This window comes from Aegilops tauschii, chromosome 1 (genome assembly GCF_002575655.3).
Source record: "Aegilops tauschii subsp. strangulata cultivar AL8/78 chromosome 1, Aet v6.0, whole genome shotgun sequence".
NCBI classification, from domain to species: Eukaryota; Viridiplantae; Streptophyta; class Magnoliopsida; order Poales; family Poaceae; genus Aegilops; species Aegilops tauschii.
Window position 1 is genome coordinate 452,463,256 of NC_053035.3, and position 26,672 is coordinate 452,489,927.

The 26,672-nt window shown below is 47.0% G+C and overlaps 3 protein-coding genes across 3 annotated transcripts; 1 reads left to right on the top strand and 2 right to left on the bottom strand.

Annotated features, from left to right (window-relative positions):
- The first annotated feature begins 2,030 nt into the window (after positions 1 to 2,030).
- LOC109735678 (pre-mRNA cleavage factor Im 25 kDa subunit 2) lies at positions 2,031 to 6,771 on the top strand. Its single transcript, XM_020294887.4, has 7 exons — positions 2,031 to 2,314; positions 3,098 to 3,143; positions 3,298 to 3,391; positions 3,488 to 3,561; positions 4,355 to 4,441; positions 4,523 to 4,633; positions 6,319 to 6,771. Exons 1-7 carry the CDS (start codon positions 2,187 to 2,189, stop codon positions 6,388 to 6,390), a joined length of 612 nt encoding a protein of 203 aa, XP_020150476.1. The 5' UTR covers positions 2,031 to 2,186; the 3' UTR covers positions 6,391 to 6,771.
- Positions 6,772 to 8,020: 1,249 nt separating this feature from the next.
- LOC109735674 (pentatricopeptide repeat-containing protein At3g29230) lies at positions 8,021 to 9,574 on the bottom strand. The gene has a single exon (XM_020294882.1). The coding sequence runs from the start codon at positions 9,572 to 9,574 to the stop codon at positions 8,021 to 8,023; it is 1,554 nt and encodes a 517-aa protein (XP_020150471.1).
- A 1,909-nt stretch (positions 9,575 to 11,483) lies between these two features.
- LOC109735680 (nuclear transcription factor Y subunit C-3-like) lies at positions 11,484 to 13,105 on the bottom strand. Its single transcript, XM_020294889.4, has one exon. The coding sequence runs from the start codon at positions 12,134 to 12,136 to the stop codon at positions 11,729 to 11,731; it is 408 nt and encodes a 135-aa protein (XP_020150478.1). The 5' UTR covers positions 12,137 to 13,105; the 3' UTR covers positions 11,484 to 11,728.
- Between the last annotated feature and the right edge of the window lie 13,567 nt (positions 13,106 to 26,672).

The following is a 26,672-nucleotide window of genomic DNA, read 5'->3' on the forward strand; positions in this document are numbered from 1 at the left end:
CGTGTACGGTCTCATCAGATTTTCATTCATAGCCTCGGACACCTTTGGTTTTACCTTATCTAACAGTAAAGGGTTAGGCTCATCCACCTCTGTAGCAAATAGTCCTGCAAAATATTGAGACACATGAGGGTTCAGAGATGTGCTCCCTTCCATCCAAACACCATGATCTCCTCTTATCCTTTTAATAAAATTTCTTTTGCGCCTAGCGAACGCAAAATTCTGGAAATATGAAGTGTTTTTATCACCGAACCACAACCAATCCAGTCTGCTTCGTTGGGCATAGTGGATTTCTTCCTGTTCCGGCAACCACTCAATCTCTCGAGCTAACTCTCTTTCCCTTGTTCAATTTTCGTCACTCATAGGACCACTTGCTGCTCTTTCTAGCTCCCGTTGGGCAGAACAGATTCTTTTCTTTGTATTCTGAAGCACAGACCGATCCCATTTATGCAGCTGATCATGCACCAATGCTAGTTTTCCCGCTAGGTCTGTGTTTGAACCGCGGGCTCCTGCCTGGTCACAAGCATCTTGAACAACCTGTCTGAAGTGGGCCTCCTTAAGCCACTTTGCTTCAAATCTAAGCACAGTAGGCCCACTCCGCTCGCCGATTGATTCTGGTTCTGTGTTCATAAGTATTGGTCTGTGATCTGACTTGCTGTAGTCCATATTTTTCAGAACCGCATTCCCAAATTTCTGGTTCCACTCCTTATTTGACAGAGCTTGGTCTAGTCTTTCTTGGATACGTCCACGGTGCCACGTAAATTTTTCTCCAACATATCCACAATCCAAATTACAATCAGTCAGGGCTTCTCTAAATGCTTGCATAAAATGACTAGGACGTGGATTGCCCCCTTCTTTCTCAAAAGGATAAAGAATCTCATTGAAATCGCCCATAACCAACCATGGCATATCAGCAATAGCATGCAGGTCTCTCAATCGCTGCCATGTTAAGTGTTTGTCCTGCCACCGCGGTTCGCCATACATCCCAGTAAAACGCCAGACATTATCTTGTCCAGTGCCAACATTCACATCAATGAGGTTATCTGCTTTGTACAGCAATGAGATATCCACTTCTTTCTTCCATAGTAGCAGCAGACCTCCACTTCGGCCGTCACTGCGCACCACCTCTTTCAAATCCATTTTCACACGACGACGCAGGCATTCCGCCGACCACTCATCAACATGCGTCTCGGATAGGAACATCACATCCGGACCACTTTTCTTCTGAACATTCAGCAGAGCCCGGGTCGCCGCCGTCCCGGAAAGGCCGTAGCAATTATAGCTTAGAATTTTCATAGTGTCCGATCAACTCCGGAACTAGTCGATTCAGTAGACGAACAAACACAAGAAAACCTACCGTAATCAGGACGATACGGAGGGACAAAAACCAATCACAACACCTAGCTGGGCAAAGGAGTTGTGCCGGGACAGACTACCAGCTTGGCGAGACATGCGCCGGGACAAGAAACTGTGCAGGCGACTGAACTTCAAAGCCGCCAGGTAGCAGACCACTAAACAACGACCAGGCTGAAACCTACTCTTCTTCTCTCATCAGGACATCAAGCTCGCAGTCCCAGTCAAGAGAGGCCCATGACCCCCACGAGGGCAGAGGTTGGGCAGGCGGTCGTCGCCGGCGGCGGCGGCGGTCAAGCCCTAGATCGCCTTGCAATCGCTAGTCGTCGTGAAGGGAAAAAAAACCCGGGAGTCGTGGTGCTTTGACAACGCCAACAAGTCGAAAGGGAAGACGGGCCAGATCATGGAGAAGACATGTTGCATATGAGCTTTGGGTAGGAGACAAGTATGTTCTTTTACTCTAGGGTGAGACAAGTATATTGCTAGCAAAGTGTGTCCCATGGTAGTAGTAGTATCTTTTTTTTTCCTTACTCTTGTTTTTTTTTTTAGGGGTTCCTACTCTTGGTCTTTGCTGCAAAATTACAGGCCCACCCAGTTTCAAAGAAAAAGAAAAAAAGTCACAAGGCCCATATGTGCCTTGGTCAAAGCCGCGAGCCCGCGATCGAGACTCGAGAGACGCCCAACCCACCCCCACAAACCCCCACTGCCAAGAACGGCCCCGAACCTCACCAAATAAAAAGCCCGCACCACCTCTCCTCCCCCGCCGCCACCGCCGGCAACCACCGGATCCCGGGAAGAAAGAGCCAGCGCCCGGCGAAGCAAAAGCGGAGGAAGAGATGGTGGGCGCTCCGTCCTCGCCGGTGGTGAACGTGTACCCGCTCGCCAACTACACGTTCGGCACCAAGGAGGCCAAGATGGAGAAGGACACCTCCGTCGCCGACCGCCTTGCTCGCATGAAAGTCAAGTAAGAGCGCCTCCCCTCCGTTCCCCTCCCCCGCCTCCTTGATTCAGACATGTCACATGCCCCTGGCCCTCTTTCTTGTTCTCCCGGAAACCCTAAACCCTAGAGCTCACATCATTTGCGTTTTTTTCGTTGGGTCGAAGGCCTCCCTCGTCAGTACCACTTCCTTGCATATTTTAGTCAAAATCTGAGAACGCCTTATTTTGGCCCTTATTTAGGTACCGTCGAAGTTGCTTTATGACTGTCCATGAATCTACTGTTTTTTGCATCTGTATGTCAACACGTGAAATTTCGTTAGTGGAACGGCTTTAAACTTAAGGTGTTGACTTTAAGTAATGCCGAGCAATCTATTCAAGTAATACCTTCGCTTCAGGTGCTTTGTGCCTCTGTGTAGTGCCTGTACTGGATGTGTGTTGCAAGGGAACTACAATAACAATCAATAGATCTTACTGGCAGCTCTAGCTTTTGAGCATAGTGCTTGGCAGATCCCTTTCTTGTAAGGAAGTAACTGGTAACTATTATGGAGCATTATGTAGCGAATAGTTGTACATGATAATTTGCTGGAGTACTAGCCTGGAATGTCAAGCTAATATCTATCATAATTCATAAAGGGAGCCCATATAGATTTTTTTGCTGTTTCTTCAACCGGTTGCTAGATTTATGTACATTGTATGTTGTCTCCTAAGTACTCCCTGAACACTTGGCTACTCTGCTAAGTATGTTGTGTAACCTTATTCTGTCAAATGGATCATCAGTTAACCTACTAATTACTTGTGCAAATGACAGCTACATGAAAGAAGGAATGCGAACAAGTGTTGAAGCAATCCTATTGGTATGTTTGTATTCATCCATCTCATAGTTACTGTTATTTACATTCTTGTGCCTGAAACATCCAGTTGTCAGCAAAATTCCTGCAGTTACAGTGGGCTATGGCTGTAGTAATTTGTCAAATAAATTGAAATATTCACTTGGATTGTCTTATATAGGTGCAAGAGCACAACCACCCCCACATACTGTTGTTGCAAATTGGAAACACATTTTGCAAACTTCCTGGTGGACGGTTGAAGCCTGGAGAAAGTGGTGAGTTTTTGGTTGCTCAACTTTTCTATCATATCTCTCTTATTTGGTACCATCATGAGTCTTTGGCTGTTCACTCATGTGACTGGAATCCTGCAGAAATTGAGGGCCTGAAAAGGAAGCTGTGCAGCAAGCTTGCAGTTAACTCACCTTCCTTTCCACCTAACTGGCAGGTAATGAACCAAGATGAATTCAGTTTTATTTTTGTTAATGGTGAATGACCATATCTCATTACTTTTTTTTGGGGGGCCTTCAACTTGTATCTGGTCACTTTGTACCTTGCTGGATCATAGTTAACCCAGTAGTACAGAAGGTTATCTGCATCTAGAAAGAAAGAAAAACTGAACTTCCATTTCAGCGCCCCATAACCTGTTCACATAACATGGTTGTTATAGTTTCAGTCATGCAATTATGGGCTGTATTGCGGCTGCACCTAAATTGGAACATGACCGTGTGTGTTAATTACAGAAAATCGTTAACACAGTTTCCAGTGTTAACTGCATACTGTCATACTGGTGCATGTTATCTTCTTTGCGTTGACATGTTTGTCAAGGTTTTTGAGTCGCGACTTGGCGAGTCGCCGCGAGCCCTGCGGCTCAGCGTATAGTCGACGAAAGTCGCTGTATAGTCGCCATAAGTCGCTGTATAGTCGCGAGTCGCCCTGATTTTTGGAAAACGACTTGGCGATTAGTCGGCGACTATACAGCGACTCAAAAACCATGATGTTTGTACAACAAGGTTCTGACTTTTGAGTGAATGTCTCTGTAATGGTTTTGATGTATTTACCAAAATATGAAGTATGTGGAATCAGGGAGAACTTTCCTGTCCTAGCTTCTGCTTACCGTAACTTTAGGCTCCAGTTTTGTTAATTACCATGCTGACTTTGTTGTGGTGAGATGCATGTAAATGATAGATCTGTAAACTGTATCCATTGAGATAAAGTTCTAATATGCTTGTTATTTTCAGGTTGGTGAGTGTGTTGCTGAATGGTGGAGGCCAAACTTTGAAACCGTGATGTATCCTTACTGCCCTCCACATATAACAAAGCCCAAGGTACACTCTTGAGTTTATCTTGTAACCATCTATTATTAGGATTTGGGATTCAGGAATGGAAATGACCAATTTGATTAACAGGAGTGCAAGAAGCTTTTCATTGTTCACCTAACTGAAAGGGAGTATTTCGCTGTTCCAAGGAACTTGAAGCTACTTGCTGTTCCACTGTTTGAACTATATGACAATGTTCAGGTAAGCAGCACTCCTCTTATGGTGAAACTTAACTTTTAATGCTGTTTGGAAGCACTGTACCCATCCCTCAAATATATGCCTTCAGGTTGTGTTTGGTTGGGAACCAAGTAGGATGGAATGGTTAATTCTAGGTGTTTGGAACGAAAAATATGATCATTCCAGATTTTGTTTGGTTGAGGGAATGTCATTATTGAATGGGATGATTCCATTCTGTGGTTTGTTGGAGGGATGCATGGAATGAATATAGTTTGAGTCCCTTCTTGATATGAAGGGTAATGTTGCCTCTTGCATACGTGTAAATTTCACCAATAGCTCCTTTGAATTTTCAGCAGCATTTCATTTGTATTTTCAGCACAAACAATTAATAATAAGCATGCACACGCATGACAAATATAGACATCAGACATAACACACTTTGTGACGAATTTTAAAAGTATGAATCACCGATTTATGCTGTACCAATAACCGTTCTATACAATAGTCCATGCAACCATACGAAGTCCATAAGTAAGGCTTCACAAAAGCTAGTCATCCAAAGTTCTTCATGACATACCTAGTCACCCAAACCAACTAGTTAGACAAATTAAAGAAATAATTGTAATGTACATGCACGTTTGAATAATCTACTGTTTTCAACATATAGAACTGTAAAATATAATCTCACAGAGGTGAGCAATGTAACAACAATTAACTCTGGAATGTGCCTCCAAATCCAACAGATACCTGAACAATTAACTAGCTAGGATTTTGTTTTTGCATGCATACCTTGAGCTTCATTTGTCTCGCCATTTCCATGCTATTCCCTTGCTCTTCGGAAGCCCACCTCCGCTCCTTCCTCTGCTCACGGTTCTGGTCACTTCCTAGGCTCCTAGCAGATGCCGAGTCCCATCAGCTGCTACGCCCAGCATCTTGCCCACAGCAGCTCCAACCCAGCAGCTGCCCAGCACTCCAAAAGGAGTGCTGTCCCACTGCTTCTATACCACCCAGCGAGGATTGCTATCTTGCCTCCCATTTACAACCACCAAGATGTGTGTGCCGCCACAGAGATGGACAAGAGATAGGGTTTTCTTTTTTGTTTACAGTGTGAGATAGAGACCACGTGAGGAACGAATGCAGCAAGGGATTGGTCGTTTAGACCGACTTTGCGTTACCAACATTTTGTGAATCTGGGCGAACATTCCTGTTTGAGGGACCATCTTATTTTCATTCTGATTTGCTGAGTGCTCACAACCAAACACCAGGATGGTACGAATATCTGGAACCATTCCATTACATACCTCCAACCAAGCACACACTAAAAAAGGGCCCCAGTGATAATACTTTTTTCTTCACAAAGATGTATATCACTACAAGCAATTTGTTTTGCTTCACTATTTTTGTTCTACTTTCCATCTATATTTGACTGAGAAAGTACCCTGTCCTGTCTAGTTAAAAACCTGCAATAAAAGTCCTTTTTGGTGCCGTCAATAGTGGCTTAGTTGTTACATGTCCATATGGATCTTTACTCTTTAGATAGGTGATACGAATAGGATCCTTGAAACCTGCAGTTTTTAGTAGGTTCATACGACCGTGCGGAGTCTCCTTTTTTTACAGTGCTTTGCATATTTCCATGTGCAGTTTAAATTTTGTTATTGCATGATGCTTCCTATGAAATAGTCTGAATTTTGTTCTCTATGTGGATGCAGCGGTATGGGCCAGTGATTTCCACCATCCCGCAGCAGCTGTCCAGGTTCCAGTTCAACATGGTGAGCTCGTAATCAAGGGTGGTGATGAGATGTGAAGATTAGTCCAGTAAGATGTATTGAGATCGATCTTGGGCGAAGCACCAAACTAGATGCTGATCAACTTAGCATGACTCCTTATTTAGTCGCCAATTTTCATAAACTAGATGCTCATTCCGACTGCCTTTTATTTGGCGATGCGTGCTGTTAATGAAGCTCAGGCTGGTTAGATACGTGGTGTATTATTATTTGGATGGTAATCGGTTGTTGCTCCGGCGCGCTAATCTGTTCATGTGTGTGTACGTACGTACGTATGTAGCAATGTACGTATGTCTGTATGATTGCTATGGTCTCCTGTAGTAACTACGGTGCATCGGTTCTTCGTCACTGACGCTATGCATTTTACAGTTGCTGGCTTGTCTATGTCTGTATTATCACTATATACTTTTATTTTCCTCCTTTTGATCTCACATGCCACAACGCCAGATCACAGAGATCGAGTGACACCAGCCGGCAACTTTGTGCTAATCCGGCCCTGGAGCATCTATAGCCGGGCTTGGCAAAACCGCCCTCTAAGTGTCTGCGGGCGTGACCTGTCGGACGGCTACTCATATGTCCTGCTGAACGGCCAGACTCCTCATGTCAAAATCCTCAAATCCATGCATATCTGTCATACACTATATCTACCATACACATGAATATCACATGTACATGGTTTAAACATAAAATTTATTTTGATGGCATAATTCAAACATTAAGCTCTTTGATTTTCATTGTGGGTCCATATATGCTCACAAGATTATTGGGTAGTTACACATGCATCTGTTGATCTCGAAGATTCTCATGCATTTGCAGAAATTTTGAATCTGATCTACATCTTGTTCTGGGATGTGAACTGGTCTCCAGACTTCTAAAAAATCTTGGGTTCGGGCTGCCCCTTCATCCGCATCATCGACAATTACATTGTGCAAAATGACACATGTCATTGGTTGCCACAAAATCTTCGATTCCCACATCACTGCAACTCAACGGACAATTCCCCAATGAGTTTGGAGCACTCGGAATGCCCACTTCACATCCTTCCTAGTTACTTATAGTATTGTTGTAAAGTGGCTTTGTTTGTTGCCATGGGGATCAGATATGGTCTTCACAAACGCCGTCACTGAGGATAGATATCAGTGACAAGGTAGTACACCATGTTGGCCACTGCTTCGAGTATGATGGTGTCCTCTGTGGTGTGATGTTGGTACATCCGGCATAAACCTTTGGGACAGTTCTTCCATTTGTCAACATGTGCAGTCAATTGAACCGAGCATACCTGAAAAGCCTCTTGTCCATAACACCCAATCAACAGATTTATTTTCATTAATCTATGCTACATCATGAAAACTGACATAGCCCATAATAATCTGCAGAGCATGGTTGGTGGGAGCGACATGGCTAATTTAGAGGATTTGTCTCCTTTTCCACCTCTTCCAACTTCCATGGGCATCGTCTAGCGCTAATGGGCGTCTTGGTGGCGTCGTGCTCGTCGATCATGGCGCAGATAGAGGCGACCCGGTAGGCAATGGTGGGGTTCTTTACCGCGGTGGCGCCTCGTCGACAGCCATGGTAACACGCGAGCCCGGATAAGTCAGTCAGCGGCGTCTGAATTACGTTCGCATATCTACTTGCTTATCTTGAAGAGATCGCTCAACGGCGCACGCTCGCCATCCTCCGACCAGCCAACCGTCGCCGTCGCCGCGACCTCGGCCGACCCGAGGCCGGCCCGAACGCCGCACCCGCCGAGCAGCGCCCTCCAGACCCCCTGGTCCGGCCGGCAAGGCATCGCGCGCACCACTCCCACCGCCCCGTCGACATCGCCGCCGCGGCAGAGCAGGTCGACCAGGCAGCCGTAGTGCTCCGGCGAGGGGCGGACGCCGTGCTCCCTCTGCATCGCGTCGAACGCCCGGCGCCCTTCGTCGACGAGCCCCCCGTGGCTGCACGCCAGCAGCACGCCCATGAAGGTGAAGCGGTCGGGCCGGAAGCCCTGCCGCTTCATGAGGTCGAACAGCCTGAGCGCGTCGCCGGCCCGCCCGTGCACCGCCAGGCCCCTGATCATCACGTTCCAGGCGAACACGTCCTTGCTGCGCATCTTGGTGAAGATGACGAGCGCACGGGCTACGTCGCCGCACATGGCGTACATCTCCACCAGCGCCGTCCCGACGGCGGCGTGGGCCTGCAGCGCCGGCGTCACCAGGTTGGCGTGCACCCACCGGCCCATCCGGAGCTTCCGGAGGTGCTCGCAGGCCGAGAGGAGCGACACGACGGTGAAGCTGTTGGGCGTGTGGCCTTCGAGCAGCATCCATGGGAAGAGGCGGAGGGCCTGCGAGAACCTGCCGTGCCGGGTGTAGCTCGAGAGCACGCAGTTCCAGGACACCAGGTTCCTCTCCGGCATCTGGCCGAACAGGCTCCTCATGCCGGCGAAGTCGCCCGCCACGGACAGCGCCCTCAGCATCGTCGTCCACGACACGACGTCCCTCTCCGGCATCTCCGCGAAGAGCTCCTTCGCCGCCGCGACGTCGCCCGACCTGACGTGCACGGCGAGCATCGAGTTCCACGACACGGCGTCCCTGGCCGGCATCGCGTCGAAGAGCTCCCGCGCGGAGCCGGCGTCCCCGGCCTTGGCGTACTCCGCCATCATGTGGTTCGACAGGCCCACGGACCTGACGCGCAATCCGTCGAACAGCCTCCGCGCGTCGCCCAGCGAGCCGCCGCCGCCGGAGACGTAGAACGCGAGCAGCGAGCTCCCGACGGCCGGCACGTGGTCGAGCCCCTCCTTCAGGACCCGGCCGTGGACGCCCTCGCCGCGCGGCCGCGCCCGGAGCCGCGCGCACGCGTCCAGGACGTACGGGTAGGTGAATCCGTCGGCCACCAGGCCCCGGCGCGGCATCTCGTCGAACAGCTCCAGCGCGCGCTCGTGGGGGCCGTGGTACGAGCACCCGCGGATCATGGCGTTGTAAAGAGCGGCGTCGTGCGGCGCCCCCGACCGGAGGAACGAGGAGAAGAGCAGGTCGGCGTGGGCCATGTCGCCGACGTCGGTGGCGCGGCGGACGAGGAGGGCGGGCAGGCCCGGGAGACGGTGGAGGGAGGAGGTGAGGAGGAGGCCATGGATCTGGTCGAGCTGCCGGCGGGTGCAGTTCTTGGCGACGGCCGGGAGGCGGGCTTCCAGGAGGCTCATTGCCGCCGACGCCAAGATCTTTGGTGTACTAGTGTTTCTTATTAGGGATATAAAATAAAATGTGTTTTTCTCAGAGTGATAGTGTAGTCTGTTAGGCACATTTGACAATTTGACATGGCATTTGAGGATGTCATTTAAAATTTCAATTTCCACAAAAATCTGTATTTTTTTGTGCCATTCTAAGAAGATATACTGACCCGCATTATATGTTTTCGCAAATGTTGATATTTTCTGAAAACCATGAGAATACATTTGACAAGCGTATTCTGAACTGACTGAATTTTTTTTGCAGGGTATGAACTGACTCATATTGTGGAGCCATGACATGTCATGGATCAAAGCTTGTTTGGTTACATCATGAAAAAGGTCTATAAATTTCCAAGAAGGTGAAAACGTTTCCATCAAAGATTCAATGTTAAAGAAATATATATTCTCCAAATCATAGTTTATTTATTTATTGTGGATAATAATAGTATAATACCCCCTTTGCCCATGCAAGACGTTATTACATCCAATGTGTAAGTATATTGGGTCACATATTGGATGTATTAACGTTTTACATTATTAGATGGATGGAGTAGCCGACTTCTACTAAACATATGTTAACTCGCGTATCCATTTTATAGGAGAATGTTATATCTTCAATCAAAATGATTCTCATTTTGGCTCATATTATTTTACGAAAAAGAGGCCGGCTTTAGCAGAGCCAACGTCAGCTAACTTATACTCCCTCCGTTCCTTGATATAAGGTGTATAGATTTTTGAGAAAAAGTCCGAAATATAAGCTGTATTGCGTTGCACCACTCGTTTGGATATTTTTTTTAGGGATTTGATTACATTTCCTTGTATCATGTAAGCTCCTCTATTTTCTCATGTCAATTAGTCATGTCTAATCTCACTCAAAACTTGTGAAATTTTCCCTCCACGTGCGTTCTTTAATTTCCGTGCCAAAAACTATACATCCTATATCTAGGAACGGATGGAGTATAAAATTAAAGCATGAAGAAATCTTAAAATCATAAAATGGGCTAAAAATTCAAAGTTTGCATAATTTTTCTATATATGTGGCCAAAATTCCTTTTTTGGGAAAAACTGAAATAGTTCTCGTAATTCTAAACATATTGAATGATGAATACGGGAAATTTTCAGCCAGTTTAAATTTGAAAAAATGTAAGATTTAGCCAATTTTTCTTCAAAAATTCAAAGATTTCCAGAAACTTTAAAATATAAAGTAATTCAAAACATCTTAAACGATCAATTTGGAAAATCTTCAGCCGATTAATAAAACATCTATGCAAGTCCATTTTGAGTTCAGCTCGGTACGGCTCATGTCTAGTCGACTTAGCTCAAGCCGACTCTAATGTGAGCTCAGGCTAAAAATCAACTCTTCACTACTTTGTGTCTATGACTGGTGGGGCTTGGTCGTCAGATTTGTGTTCAACTGGAGATTTTGGGTTTTTGTTACCGGTTAGTCTTAGAGTTGCGGTTCTTCTTAAAATCTCCTAGAGTTGTGGTTTCGTGATACCTTAGCCCCCAAAGTCGTGTATTTGTTCCATTGCTTCTTGTGTGTGTGAGTTTTTCCGGGATTATTCAAATTTTACAAATATATGTTTTGGAAAAATGGGTGCACTCATTCTAGTATTTTTGTCATATTGCAGCCTATTTATTTAGTTGATGTCGCAGCCTGTTTGACTTGCATATCCTAGAGAGGCAAGGACAGAATAGCTTTACCTTTTCGTTGGTAATGGGTTGGACATTACACACAAATTGTCACAGAAAACTCATTTGGTTACATCATAGAAAAATGTCATGAAGCTCTCCAATAGCTTGTAATCAACGAAAACCTTTCGCATAAAAGGTATAGAAACATCCTTGTACACAAATAAGTTCAAATATGATGCTAAAAAAAGATCTTCAAATATTTCTTAACAGCAGTAGAAATGGAACGACAAATGTAGAAATACAAGTACCAGTGTGTACAAGTTAATCAAATCGTGCTAGTTGCACCGCTGCGTCATTCGGCTTTGTATTGGCAGCAGCAGAGCAGGTAAAAGCAACATGAACGGAATTAGTGCAATTAATGGCGGCACAGTTTGATTCCACAAGCCACGACGAGCGCGCACGCATGCATGCATGCATTGCACCGACAAGTTTCTAGTCGAGCGCGCCGCCGTGGGCACCGGCGGCCGGCGCGAGGCCGACTCCGTCACCGACGCTATCGTCACCTGGCCTGGGCTTGACGACGTCGACGAGGAAGTCGAAGAGGTCGGTGTCCCTGACGGCGGCGGCGACGTCCTCGGCGTGCACGGTCCGGCGCCGGCCCTCGAGCGTGGCGGCCCAGGCGGCTTGCGTCAGCTCGGCGACGAACAGCTCGCACGCCCTGGAGAACACCACGGGCGCCTCGCCCGAGATCATCCTGGCCCCGGCGCCGTCGCCGCCGCTGCCGTCCCCCGCCGACCGCTTCATGATCTTCTTGATCCGCGCCAGCGGCAGTGCGTGCGGCCCCGTCCTCGCCGTCGCCCCGCTTCTGGACACCCCCGAGTACGGCCTCGAAATCCTCATCCTCTCGCCGCGGTCCTAGCTAATCCTCTCGCCGCCGTGCAAGGAACTATCTATAGCTATGAGCTCTAACAAACGAACGGTGCAACCTCCAATCGACCGCGGCCATGGACAGGATCTTATATACGCATGCCGTTTGACCCGCGAGAACAAGGAAGGGAGCGCGTGGTCGTGGCGGCTGCTGTCCATGGCCGGCCCGCGACGGAGGTGGCCGGGGCCGGCAGTTTCGACAGCGATCGTAGAGATCGCGTAAACAAATCCGTGGAGACGGTGGTTGAGATCGCGACGGTGTACGAATGCGAGTAGAGAAATGAGGTGTAGCTTTCGTTGGAGGTTTGTTGCTTGCAGCCTTGTGCTTCCGTTGCGTGAGCGCACCTGTCACTCGGACACCGAGAGTCTCCGTATCCACGGTGCCGCAGGCGATATTTGGAAGGCGTCCTTTTCGTGGTACGTAAGCGCCTGGTGTAAAGCGTAGTTTTGGCTGGTAGTGTTATATTCTGGTCGTAGTATTTTGTATGATGGCATATTCTGTTATTGGCAGTACAAGGTATACAAACAAATACAATATATATATGCAACATTGACCAAATATGGGCAAACAAACACGGCCAGTTGGCGCCATGGGCGGAGTTACACTGGGATTTGGGTGTACAAGTGTACACCCATTATTTTGGCAAACATCTTAAATACCATGTATAGTTCACGTATATAGACCAATATACATCAATTAAATGAGGAAATTTGAGTAAAGGAAGGGATTTTAGGCGACATTGTACACCCATTCTTTGGATGTTGGCTCTACGTGCACAAAATCGGCCCACACCACGGCACATAAGGTTGACTTTCTCTTCTTTTTTTTATCATTTCTGGATGGTTCTAGTTTCCATAACATTTTCTAAACAAAAAAATGCTAGTTTTTAAAATTTGGAAAGGAGCAACTCTGCATTAGTTGTTACTCCCTCCGTCCCATAATATAAGAGCGTTTTTGACACTACACTAGTGTAAAAAACGCTCTTATATTATGGGACGGAGGGAGTAGATTACAAAAACAAGATGTATATATCTTTAACTTGGATACATGAGCAATTTTGTCGAACTAGATGGATAAAATATTTATTTTAGCGCTGGCAGAACAATTTTTAATCAACAATGTTGGCATTTATTTATTCTTTGGAAACATTGAAAAGTTTTCTCTAGAAAAAAGATATTTTTGTCTAGAACATGTTGCAAGTTCATTTTCCTCCTGACTACTCGACATTGGCACAAATAGTAGACTTTGAAGACCAAGGTGGACTCAATTATGGTTGTGAACTGTCCAATGCAAAAAGTGCAAGCCAGAGCACAAGATGATCAGAGATAGTCGGTATAGTGGCACATTCAGGGCCGGTCCTGAGATTTTGGGGGCCCGGGGCGAAACTAAAATCCGGGGGCCCTTAACTAAAGCATCAAAATAATAGACTATGAAGAAAGTAGAAAACGATACGTGATGCAAACTCATGTTTATGTCATGCTTGAACTACAACTGTAGGAGTATATTATTTTAGGTACCGGAACGACAAAAAACTCTAGAATAGTCCTAAAGAATTTGCATCCAAAATGCATAGTTGGATTCACATTTTTAGTTCTTGGAATGACTATGGCAAGACTATTAGTACAAATTAGAATATCTGGGAAATTAAATAGAGGAGCAAAATCCATGCAGCTGATGTGAAAAATATTCTTTCTTATATTCAAAAATTAAATACCTTCATATTTTTAAACAACAAATCTGTGGTGCTGCGATATTGCAAAGTTACTCCCACCTAGCGAGTTGTGCAAATGATTAAATTAAGAGATAATTACCAGATTGTGCCGTCATTGCTCAGCTCATATATAACCAACCGCCATGAGCAGCATCCAGAACCTGGTTCTTCCCTTGATCTATTTGATGATGAGATCTATACCAGGACCACCACATGAACATCAATATTAAACTGAAGAACTGACGATGTCGACCGGCCGGCAATACTCACCTCTACAGACGACACACAACAGCTCCGGTCCGCCGCTGATCTCCGGCGCGCACCCGTCGCTCCGTCCCTTGAGATCTGGGCTTCCTCCTTGAGCAAGCTTTGGTTCATCTGTCATAATCTGGGCGTGAGGAGGAGGAGCAAAGGCGGCGGCTGCTGCGTACATGATGGCGATGCATGCGTGGGTTTCTGGGTGGACCCCGTGAGTAGATGCGTGAGTTACGGCGATGTAAGTCACGCTGCATCACGAGAGCTGCTACTACTTGGGCTATGGGCCAGCCCTAATGATCTTTTTTTTACTTCACCCATGAAATTATAGGCCTAATGCAATACATAATTGGGGGCCCCTCCACAGTGGGGGCCCGGGGCGGCCGCCCCCTTGCCCCCCCTCAGGGCCGGCCCTGGGCACATTATTTAGCTCAATTGGCCGTCTAGACAGATGAGACTATGTGTGGTCTGGCATCTCGATTCACGTCTAGACAGATAAGACTATGTGTGGTCTGGCATCTCGATTCACCCACGAATATCTCAGTTGTCCTAGACTGGCCAAGAATGTAATCCTTTTCATGTCCATGTTGGCACATTGCTATTTTTAAGATTGAATATGACCAGGCTCTTCGAGTCCATGAAGTTTTGCATTCATATGCACTTGCCACTGGAAAGTTCATAAATCCTTCAAAATGCCCTATATTCTTTGGTAATGTTTGTCCTACTGCTGTTCAGAATGATGTCAGATCTGTCTTGGATGTTACTTCGGAAATTTCCGAGGAGAAATATCTCGGTTTGCCTACCCCAGATGGACGTGTGTCAGGTGGGCAATTTCGAACTTCACAAGCAAGATTAGCAAAGTGCATGCTCTTATGGAATGATGATCTGCTATCTCAACCAGCAAGGGAAGTACTTATTGTTAAACATTATCTTGTGTAGCATGCATAGGTAGTTAGAGATAGATTTATCTTAACAATGTACTCATTTATCTTTCTATCTCTTCTCCTGTAATCTCTCGATTGTATCCCCCTCTGTTACGATATGTATGCGCTATTGGGAGGTGCGCCCCAACCAATCAATATATATACCCTGCGGGCCTCCTGTTTGGAGGTTGAGACGCTTCGATACATTGTTCCACATGGTATACAGAGCCACCCTCTCCCCCTTCGTCTAGGTATCCCTCCCGTCCACCCTTCTTCCACCTCCAAACTCGACAATGTCGACGTCCACCTTGGTTGTCTCCACCGGCCTCAATAACAACGTCTCCGAACCCCTCACCCGTTCCAATTATGTTCTCTGGCGTGCTCAAGCTCGTTCCCAGATCATGGGGGCGGGCCTTTTCGGGTACGTTGACAAAACCCTAGAAGCACCACCCAAAACCATCACCAGCAAGAACGCCGAGGACAAAGATCAGGTGGCTGTGAACCCTGCTTATGCGCCTTGGCTTATCCAAGATCAACAGATCGTTGCCTATCTTCTCCGCAATCTCTCAAAAGAAGTCCTAGTTCAAGTAGCATCCCTTGAAACCTCCCATGCCATCTGGTCCGCCCTCGCCAACATGTTCTCTGCCCAATCCTGCTCCCGCTGCAACCACATCCGCATCTCCCTCACCACTGCTCAGAAGGGAACCCAGTCTGCTGCTGCATACTTCGGCTATATGCGAGGTCTTGCTGATGAGATTGCAGCGGCCGGGAAACCCATAGATGAGGACGAACTCGTGTCTCACATCATATCCGGGCTCGACATGGAATACCAGCCCATCATCAGCGCCTTGGATGTGCGTCCTGAGCCAACCACCGTCGAAGAACTCTTCGGCATGGTATCTACCTTCGACCAGAGGGTTGAGATGTTCCAGGGCACCGGCGGCCAAGCCTTCAAATCATCGGCCAACGTCGCTTCCCGCGGACGGGGTGGCCCTTCCAAAGGCTACCGTGGCGGTGGCGGTGGTTCTCGTCACGGTGGATATGACGGCAGCGGTGGTGGCGCCCACTACGGCGGCGGTGGTGGTGGCCACTACTCCAACTCCCACGGTGGTGGTAGCGGCGGCCACTACGGTGATGGTGGTGGCAACCATGGTGGTGGCTATGGTGGCCACTACTCCAACTCCGGAGGCAGCGGAGAACACAACTCAACAACGGTGGTCGCCCCTTCTACAACAACAACAGGGGAGGCCAGAACAACTACAAGAACAACTTCAGAGGGTATGATGAATATGAAGGAAAATGTCAGATTTGCAAGAAAACTAATCATATTGCAAAGCAATGCAAGTGGCGCTATGCAGATGATAATTCACAGAAAAAGAAAGTTGCTGCAGCAGCCAACAAGTCATATGGAGTAGATACCAATTTGTATGCCGATTCTGGTGCCTCCGACCACATCACCTATGAGCTCGAGAAGGTCACCATGCATGAGAAATATCATGGTCATGAGCAAGTTCACAACGCTGATGGTACAGGTATGGAGATAAGCAATATTGGTCATTCGATTATTCGTTCCCCACATAGAGATATCCACCTGAATAATATTTTGCATTGTCCCACTTCATCAAAAAATCTCCTATCCATTCATCGCATTGCCCTTAACAATCATGTATTTTTAGAATTTCACCAATTCTTCTTTTTGATCAAGGATCAGGTCACGAAGCAAATCCTCTATCGAGGTAGATGCGTGGATGGACTGTACCCGTTGATTCCTCAAGTTAGCCGATTCAATAAGCAAGTGTGCAGTGCCATCAAGTTGTCGTTGGAGAGATGGCATGCCCATTTAGGCCACCCTTCTTTTTCCATTGTCAAACAAATTCTTAGTAAAAATAAACTCCTGGTTGTTGGGAGCATAATTCTGAAACTATTTGTGACTCTTGCGAAAGAGCAAAAAGCCATTAGTTGCCATATCCTGTTTCCACTAGCATTTCTGTTAAGCCATTACAACTCATATTTTCAGATGTATGGGGTCATGCTCCTCTCTCTGTTGGGAAACATGCCTACTATGTTAGCTTTATTGATGATTATAGCAAGTATACATGGATCTATCTTCTTAAGAAAAGGTCTGATATGTTTCAAGTCTTCCTCAATTTCCAAGCTCTTGTAGAAAGGAAGTTTGATAGGAAGATCATCGCTGTCCAGTCTGACTGGGGCGGCCAATATGAAAAGCTAAATTCTTTCTTTCAGAAGTTAGGCATTTCTCACCATGTATCATGCCCCCACGCACACCAGCAAAATGGTTCGCAGAGCGGAAACATAGACACATCATCGAAGTAGGACTCTCCCTACTTGCGGCTGCTTCCATGCCCCTCAAGGTTTGGGACGAGGCCTATCTCACTGCTGTTCATCTTATTAACATCCTACCCAGCCGAGTTATTAAGAATGAAACACCCACTGAGCGTCTTTTCCACACTAAACCAGATTATGCTCCTCTTCGTATTTTTGGTTGTGCATGTTGGCCCAATCTTCGTCCATATAACAATAGAAAACTCATGTTTCGTTCCAAACAATGTGTTTTTCAGGGTTATAGTGCCCAACACAAGGGAGTCAAGTGTCTAGATGTCTCAACTGGTCGTGTCTATATTTCTCGCGACGTTGTCTTTGACGAAACACAGTTTCCTTTTTGCTAAACTTCATCCAAATGCCGGCGCTCTCCTTCGCAAAGAGATCCTTCTTTTAGCCCCTTATCTCACAAATAGTGGTAGTGGGGAAGTAAATAATTGTGATGATCAAGATTTGCCTAACTCTCCTAATGGTTTACCTGAGTATTCTATTTCAGAGGTTACTACAGATCACAATGGTGCAAACAGTGCTGAAAATGGTGTACAAAATCAAGCTACAGGGCGATATTTCATGTGCATGCATTCCCCCGGTGGATCTGCTTCAGGATCCTCCCAGGTGCCTGCGCCAGATGGGACAGGCGAATCTGTCGCTGGCGAATCAGCCGCAGGATCGCTGCCAGGGCTCGCCTCTCCGCTCATGTCGGGCTCCCCGCCCGGCTTCTCACGCGCGCGCTCGGCCGGCCGGTCCGAGGGCGCCACGTCTCCCTCGCCAGGCGCCGCTAGGCCCACCACCACTCCACCAGTCGCACCTCATTGGCGCGGGCCTGCACCAACCGACCGGCCTGCTCCCAAGGCCCGACCGGCGCATGATTCCCCCAGCGCGGTCGGATCGCGCGCCGCTGCTCCCGAATCAGCCTCGGGATCCCGTGCTGCAGAGGATCTGCTGCTGCACTCGCCCGGATCTCCTGCGGCTGACTCCCCTGTGGCCGCTCCTACACCTCCACGAACACGACTTCAACAGGGGGTTACCTCCAGAATTAATTACAAAAATATTGCAAAATATGGATTGACTTGCTTGACAGGTGAATCTAGTGAACCCAAGAATCTGCATGAAGCTCTTGGTGATTCACGCTGGAAACAAGCGATGGAGGATGAGTTTTCTGCTTTGCAACGCAATAAGACGTGGCACCTAGTTCCTCGTCGCGAAGGTATCAATTTAATTGATTGCAAATGGGTCTATAGAAATAAGAGAAAGTCAGATGGTACAATTGATCGGTTCAAAGCACGTTTGGTAGCAGAAGGATTTAAACAGCGCTGTGGTATTGACTATGAAGATACTTTTAGTCCTGTTGTCAAAGCTGCCTCTATTTGTCTTGTGCTCTCCGTTGCTGTTTTCAGGGGGTGGAGTCTCAGACAGCTAGACGTATAGAACGCGTTTCTTCATGGTGTTCTGGAAGAGGAGGTCTACATGAAACAACCTCCTGGGTTTGAGGACAAAAATGTGTCGTTTCATGTCTGCAAACTTGACAAGGCTTTGTATGGGCTCAAGCAAGCACCTCGAGCATGGTACTCTCGGCTGAGTATGAAATTGCAAAAGCTTGGGTTTCTTCCATCCAAGTCTGACACTTCTCTATTTATTTACAACAAGTTTCAGACCATAATTTTTGTTCTCATTTACGTTGATGATATTATTGTGACTAGCTCATCTACTGAAGCAATAACAGCACTGTTAAAAGATCTTAGGGCATATTTTTCTTTAAAAGATCTGGGGGACTTACATTATTTCTTAGGCATAGAAGTCAAGAAAACTGAACATGGCATTCACTTATCACAAGGAAAGTATGTGACTGATCTGTTAGGCAAAGTTGGTATGCAAAATTGTAAACCTTCTCCAACTCCCTTGTCCAGCTCAGAACAGCTATCCTTGACAGAAGGAGCACTTTTGAATCAGGAAGATAGCACCAGTTACAGGAGCATAGTTGGAGCATCACAGTACTTGACTCTTACTCGACCTGACATTTCCTTTGCAGTTAATAAAGTTTGCCAGTTTTTGCATGCACCTACTACAACTCATTGGACAGCTGCCAAGCGCATCTTGAGGTATGTAAAGAATACAACACACGTTGGTCTAGCTATAAACAAATCCTCCTCTCTTCGCATCAGTGCCTTTTCTGATGCGGATTGGGCTGGTTGTGTGGATGATAGACGCTCAACAGGGGGATTTGCTATCTTTTATGGACCTACTTTGATTTCATGGTGTGCCAAGAAACAAGCTACTGTTTCCAGGTCCAGTACTGAGGCAGAGTATAAAGCATTAGCTAATGCTACAGCTGAAATTATTTGGGTGCAAGATTTGTTAAGAGAACTTGGAGTATCACACACTCAGATGCCTATAATTTGGTGTGACAACCTTGGTGCAACCTATCTTTCTGCTAATCCTGTTTTTCATGCAAGAACTAAACACATCGAGATAGATTTTCACTTTGTCAGAGAAAGAGTTGCAAACAAAGAATTGGAGATCAGATTCATACCTTCCAAAGATCAGATTGCAGATGGGTTCACAAAGGCACTTTCTACAAGAAGCTTTGAAGAGTTTAAGCGTAATCTCAACTTGTGTAGTTGTGATTAAGGGGGAGTGTTAAACATTATCTTGTGTAGCACGCATAGGTAGTTAGAGATAGATATATCTTAACAATGTACTCATTTATCTTTCTATCTCTTCTCCTGTAATCTCTCGATTGTATCCCCCTCTGTTACGATATGTATGCGCTATTGGGAGGTGCACCCCAACCAATCAATATATATACCCTGCGGGCCTCCTGTTTGGAGGTTGAGACGCTTCGATACATTGTTCCACACTTATTAAGTCGGTTGCGCAGGCTTTGCCGACTTACATTATGGAGTTTTAAAAACTTCCTTTCTCCCTTTGTGAAAAACTAAAAAAAATGGTTAAACATTATTAGGGGTGATGCCGAAGGTAAACGGAAAACACATTGGCGGTCTTGGGAAAAACTTCAGAAACTGAAACTATAGGGAGGGTTAGGCTTCCTGTATTTTCATGCTTTCAGTCAAGCTTTATTGGTTCGACAGGCTTGGAGACTTCTTGTGAGACCGGACAGTCTGTGTGCACAGGTTTTCAAAGCCAAATATTACCCCAACGGCCGTCTTGAGGATATTGTTTTCAGTGGCAATGCTTCATCATCATGGGATTCATGGCAAGCTATCTCATATGGTTTGGATCTGTTGAAAAGGGGATTAGTTTGGAGGGTGGATAATGGGCAAAGTATCAGTATCTGGAGAGATTCCTAGATCCAGAGACCGTTTTCATATAAGCTTGTATCGCTAAAGAGTATGTGCAGGTTGAGGTTCGTCCTCGGAGCTCATAGACCACTTTGGTAATTGGAAGTTGGACGTACTGCACCAGTACTTCATGCAGCTGGATATCAGTGAAATTCTGAAGCTTCGTCCGTTTCTTTTGGAGGATTGTCTCGCCCGGGCGCCTGAAAAAAGGGGCTCTAGAGCGCTTACAGAATGTCTATGGAGGAGTGTTGGAGTTCGACAGCTACTTGTAGTTTGACTCCTGGTGGGAATAGGCTAATCTGGAACAATATATGGAAGAGCTGTGTGCCACCCACTTGTAAAACGTTTGCCTGGAGGTTGTGTGATGATTCTCTACCTACTTGGTGGAACAAGCACAAGAGGAACCTAGAACTAACAAATCAATGCCCCATATGTGGAGTATGTTAGAGTTGTGTCAAATATTGTGTACAAGATAGGTTACAGTTGGACTATGAGTTGTATTGTGTTTACATAGGATGTGGAGTCGTGTCCTAGTAGGACACTTGTATCCTAGGCCTCTCTTATATAGCGGGGGTAGACACACGATGTAACCTATGCCAACATAATAGCACTGGAACGCAGGGGAAGCCGGCGGCATGTGCCGACGTCCAGGGCGACCGAGTGCGGTATTGTAGCGGTGTCATGGGGAGGAGTGCCCATAGTCAGGCCCTGGGGATGTAGCCATATCGGTGAACCTCGTTAACAAATCTCGGTGTCGTGCTCGTGTGATTGCTTTGGTCCTCGGATGATCGACAGTGGCCTTGGATTTATTCTAACAAGTGGTATCAGAGCAAGGTTCGAAAAGGCCGTTGAAGTTGATCTACAGGATGAAGGAGCAGTCGACTGATGGATGTGTCGGCGGCGACGAGTTGCAAAAGGCGTCGGATCGGCTGGTATGCGCGTGCAGCGGCACACGTGCGCGCGGGGATGTGCGGCGATCGATCAGGTGGATAGACCGGGCGAGCATCAGGCGGCGCGTGTAAGTGCTGGTGGGATCGGTTGCGTCTGGTGCGTGCAACAGTGAAAGCCTAGGCGAGGCCCATGGAGGTGCGACCCATGTGGCTGCAGCAGGGGGCAAGGCCGAAGCTGGCCAGGAGCACATCTCACGCTGGTGCTGCTCAAGAGCAGGCTGAAGCATGCGTGGAGGACTCGTGGCGTGTGCAACACCTTGGATATGTTTTAAAAAAACGATAGGGACCGAGCCCCTGGAGGCAGCGGCCTCTCGTGTACGACGCGGAAGGAGGCTGATCAGATCGGCCGAAGAAACAAATCCAATCGGGAAAATTCCATCAACTGTGACACGCATCCATTGGAAAGCAAGGGCTGTGGCAAGGCGAAGCAAGCGCTAGCATGAGGAAGTTGAGCCAAGACAGGAGCTACTACACGTGAGGACCAGAAGGATTTTTTGGTTGGAATTGCTAGTAGTACGCGGAAGACGGGAGGTTCTGTTCGTGTACTTGGGGCATCGTGTGCAAAGCTCGGATAATTTTTCGCAAGGTCAGCCGTACAAAGAACCATGGCGCCATCGGGTACCAGGTTTGAGGTGGAGAAGTTCACGGAACTGAAAACCTTGGGTTATGGCAGACAAGGGTGAAAGATTTGTTAGCACAATGGGGATGCTTGAAGGCATTGCGGGAAGTCATGTCAGCTAAGATGGAATTATCATGTGACGGATGGAAATTCTTGGAAAACGATTTGGGAGCCTGGAGCGTGTCATGCAGTCGGACAAGTTCGGCTGGGTTGGACTAGATAGTCTGACGGATCGACGCAAGTCGGTTGGTACAGAAGACGGTGGTGGGATCGGCGACGATGACATAAGAGCGTGATGTTGATGGTGACCGACTTCTGGGCGTGGAAACACGTGGCGCAGGTCCAGAGGGCTTGTGTGGCTTCGACAAGGCTATGGCGCGGGGGGTTGATTCAAGACGGTGCACACGAGAGCTTGGAGTCGACGGGGCGCGGGGTGGCACGTACAACCACCATGAAGTCATGTTGAAGGTGGAGCTGATTGAGGGGCTACGGCGTAAGAGCTTAGAGAGTCGAAGCCTATTCAGCGGGGAAAAGCGAGGGACACGTAATTTGGACTGGAGCCCGGTGGTCTGATGGAAGTGTAAAACTCATCATCGGTCGGTGATGATCGGTGGTACTCTGCAGTGGGGGTTGAGTGGTGTGAGTTCACGACCCTTGAGACTCGATCGGGACAGCGGAGGCTCGACGCGGTAATAGCGGCGAGGCGTGCGGTACGCACGGTACATGGAGACGGGCCAGTGCTCTAGTGGTCATACATGTGGTGAGACAACTGCGAATTTGACTCGGGATGACTATTAGCAATGGTGAAATTTCTTCAAGTTTCAGACAGGCGGTCAAGAAAGGAGCGGTGATGTTGAGTTCAGGTAACTCTTATGTGTGACACCCAATATGTGAGTTGTTCACTTTCACGCAGGCCAGTGATCAGTGTGTGATGTCGTTGGACTGATACTCTGGAAGTTGGGAGCACAAACTAGAGTAACAAGGAACTTAATTTTGCTCGAGTGTTGACTGTGGTCAAGAAAAGAAGGGACTACAAGTTGCAGGTGGAGTCACATGGAGTCTTTGGAGTAGCAGCGGTGCTCATGGGATAAGCTCAAGTCCAATGTACATGGAAGTTTGACGCATGGACGAATTCAAGGTGGTGGAGAATATTCGCCAAGGTGGAGTTTGTTAGAGTTGTGTCAAATATTGTGTACAGGGTAGGTTACAGTTGGACTATGAGTTGTATTGTGTTTACATAGGATGTGGAGTCGTGTCCTAGTAGGACACATGTATCCTAGGCCTCTCTTATATAGCGGGGGTAGACACACGATGTAACCTATGCCAACACAATAGCACTGGAACGCAGAGGAAGCCGGCGGCATGTGCCGGCGTCCAGGGCGACCGGGTGCGGTATTGTAGCGGTGTCATGGGGAGGAGTGCCCATAGTCAGGCCCCGGGGATGTATCCATATCGGTGAACCTCGTTAATAAATCTCGGTGTCATGCTCGTGTGATTCCTTTGGTCCTTGGATGATCGACAGTGGCCTTGGATTTATTCTAACAGAGTAGAAGCGGAGGATAATTTTCACCCTTTCGTCAGATGTTTGTTTTCAGCTATGATGTGGCGTAGTTTGGCAGACGTTTGGAACTTGCCTAAGTTGGAAACCTTCAGAAATACTGGGAGGGATTGGTTACTGATTGCTTCAGAATACTGATGTTTCTAAAGGGTTTCTTCTTAGTTATATTGTCTACCCAGAACAAGACTGCATCAAAGTGAAATTTTCTATTATGTATAGCCATGTCACTCCTTGAGTAAATTGCAAAAAACCACCACATTTGGGGACGCTAAAACAGAAAACCACCAGCTTTCGTTTTTTTTTTCAAAAAACCATCACGTTAGCGCTGACAGTTTTCAATGCCCTAGCCCTTTAGTCCCGGTTCTTACACGAACCGGGACTAAAGGCCGTCCACATGGCCGGTGCGGGGAGCCCAGGCAGGAGGGCCTTTGGTCCCGGTTGGTGCCACCAACCGGGACCAATAGGCAGGGCCTTTTGTCCCGGTTGGTGTCACCAACCGGGACCAATAGGCATCCACGCGTCAGCAGCTGGCAGGAGCTGAGGTTTTTGTTTTTTTTGAAAGGGGGTGGTTTAGGGGTTTTGGGGGGTTAATTTAGGTGTTTCATATATTGTGTTAGCTAGCTAATTAATAGAGAGAAGTGTCCTCTCTTATCTCCGTGCTTGGTCGACGCTACGTACTATATACGTATGGAGAGGAGTAGACACGCTAGCTAGTAATCAAATGAAGGAAACAAAAGATCGTCATGAACATATGCATACAGAGAGAAGTGATATTGACCACCTCTCCTTCTCTGAGACATTGGTCGAACAACAAGTTCTCGTATATCTATCCGACACTACCGGCTACATATATACAATAATTATCTCTTACAATACAATCTCCTAATTAAATTGTAGGAACACAGGGTCCACATAGTATTCTCCGTTTTCAGCGATCACGTGGTCAAGGAAGAATGCCGCCAATTCCTCTTGAATTCCTCGCATACGATCTTCTGCTAGGAGTTCATCCCGCTTCCAAAACATCTAATTTGAAGAAGGGGGTCAATACATATATATATATGAATAAATGAAACTCAACACAAATGATGGTAATAAAATAAAATTGTGAATATTATTGCTTACGCACTTCATATTGTTCTTCAGTGTAGCCCCGCTCACAGGTCGTGTAGCGGATGGACTCGCAAACGTAGTATCCACAGTAATTATTCCCGGGTTCCTGCCACAACCACTTTACAAGAAATAGAGGTCAATCAAACTGATAAGCAAGCATGCTAAATGGTATTGATGAAACTAGCGCTTGAATCACTAGGAGATGCGCGGAACATGCTACTATAGTACTTACTTTCGGGTGATTAAATTGCAGCTTCTTCGGCAGTCCCGGAGCTTTTGAGGTGAATTTCCTCCAAACCCTGCCAGACAAAGAAAACAATTACTTGATATCAGGAAATGAACAAAGTTGCTGATATGGTGGATAATGATTGATTTAACTTACTTCTCGAGCATTTGAGTCATGTTCGCATAGTCCTGGGGATCTTTTCGTCTCGAGTCTAAGACGGTTACTACTCCCGGCTCAAGCTTAATCTCTAGGAGAATATAGTGGAAGCTGCGCATGCATGCATAAGTCATCAATTACATTACCATAACCTGGACTAATAAGGGAAACCGAATATGCACAAGACAGTAACACTCACTTGAAGTTGTAAGGAAAGAGTATCATATCTTTGTTTTGATTTAATACCAACGATTGTAGCAAGTTGGCCTTGGCTTCTTTGGGATGTTTTTCAACCGTATATGCATCTATGAGATTTGTGTTAATGAACCCAATATCACCGATTTGTCTTTTCTTCAATTCGGCGATCTTCAATCTGCATAATATAGTGAGGATAAGTATAAATACATGCAATGAAAGAGCTAACCTATATAGAGAGACTTAATGACAGAAGTAGTACTACTTACAGACAGTAGCAAGTGATCGTTGTTTTATCGAGGGCCTTTTGATTGTAAAACTGGAAGAAATCCTCAAATGGAACATTCAGCAGTTCAATTCCAACGAGGTCATGCTCCGGTTTAACTCTCAGCGTCAAAGTACTCATCCCATCAGACTCTCTGCAGGTTTTCATGTACCAATCATGTAGTCTTCGCATCATCGTGCTTAGAGATCTTTCATCTTTGACGAGAGGCTTCCCGTAATGGTATTTGTGTTCGTCCACCTCCATGATTTCATAATGTACATCGTCGGGCAGGTAATCTCCAAGATTGCTATAACCGGGCACCATACTCGGATCATTAGCGACGATGTCTTTTGACATCTTGAGCGGGGGGCACGATTGGTTCGCTTGTTCGCCGAGCTGGGCAATTTTTTCCCAGCTCGTCGTTCTTTCATCCTTTTATCACTGACAGTACTTCCCGACCGCTCCGCTTCGGCATATGTCTTTGCAAGAACGCGCTCATAGTTGCCTCTCGGCGGAGACTTTGGTGGTTTTGTCAGGGCAGCCAGAGTGCGCTTTGCTTTCACCGGATCTACCTTCTCCTCCGGAGGTGGATGTTTCTTTGCTTTCACCCCTTCAAAGAAGTTCTTCACTTCGGCTCGCACGATCTTCGCATTCTCCTCCTCGGTCCTCTCGTATGGTAACTTCTCTGGAGTCTTCAGAGAAGGACCGAATCTGTATTGCCTCCCGCCTCTGGCAGTTGTACTGCTAGACGTCGGCAGAGCAGACGGAGCGGCTGCGGCTGTCTTCTTTCCTTGCTTACGAGGCGGAGGAGAAGGACTACGACGCGCCGGAGCAGCCGCAGCGGCGGCGGGTCTCTTCCGCCCTTGCTGACGAGGCGGAGAAGGAGGAGGCTGGCTGCTCT

What these genes read in the sequence shown, in the direction of transcription:
- LOC109735678 (XM_020294887.4), top strand. Translation starts at nt 2,187, where the DNA reads ATGGTGGGCGCTCCGTCCTCGCCGGTGGTGAACGTGTACCCGCTCGCC. An exon ending in GTGTTGAAGCAATCCTATTG is followed by an intron (nt 3,144 to 3,297) that starts GTATGTTTGTAT and finishes TGTCTTATATAG; the next exon opens with GTGCAAGAGCACAACCACCC. An exon ending in AACTATATGACAATGTTCAG is followed by an intron (nt 4,634 to 6,318) that starts GTAAGCAGCACT and finishes ATGTGGATGCAG; the next exon opens with CGGTATGGGCCAGTGATTTC.
- LOC109735680 (XM_020294889.4), bottom strand. Translation starts at nt 12,136, where the DNA reads ATGAGGATTTCGAGGCCGTACTCGGGGGTGTCCAGAAGCGGGGCGACG.
- LOC109735674 (XM_020294882.1), bottom strand. Translation starts at nt 9,574, where the DNA reads ATGAGCCTCCTGGAAGCCCGCCTCCCGGCCGTCGCCAAGAACTGCACC.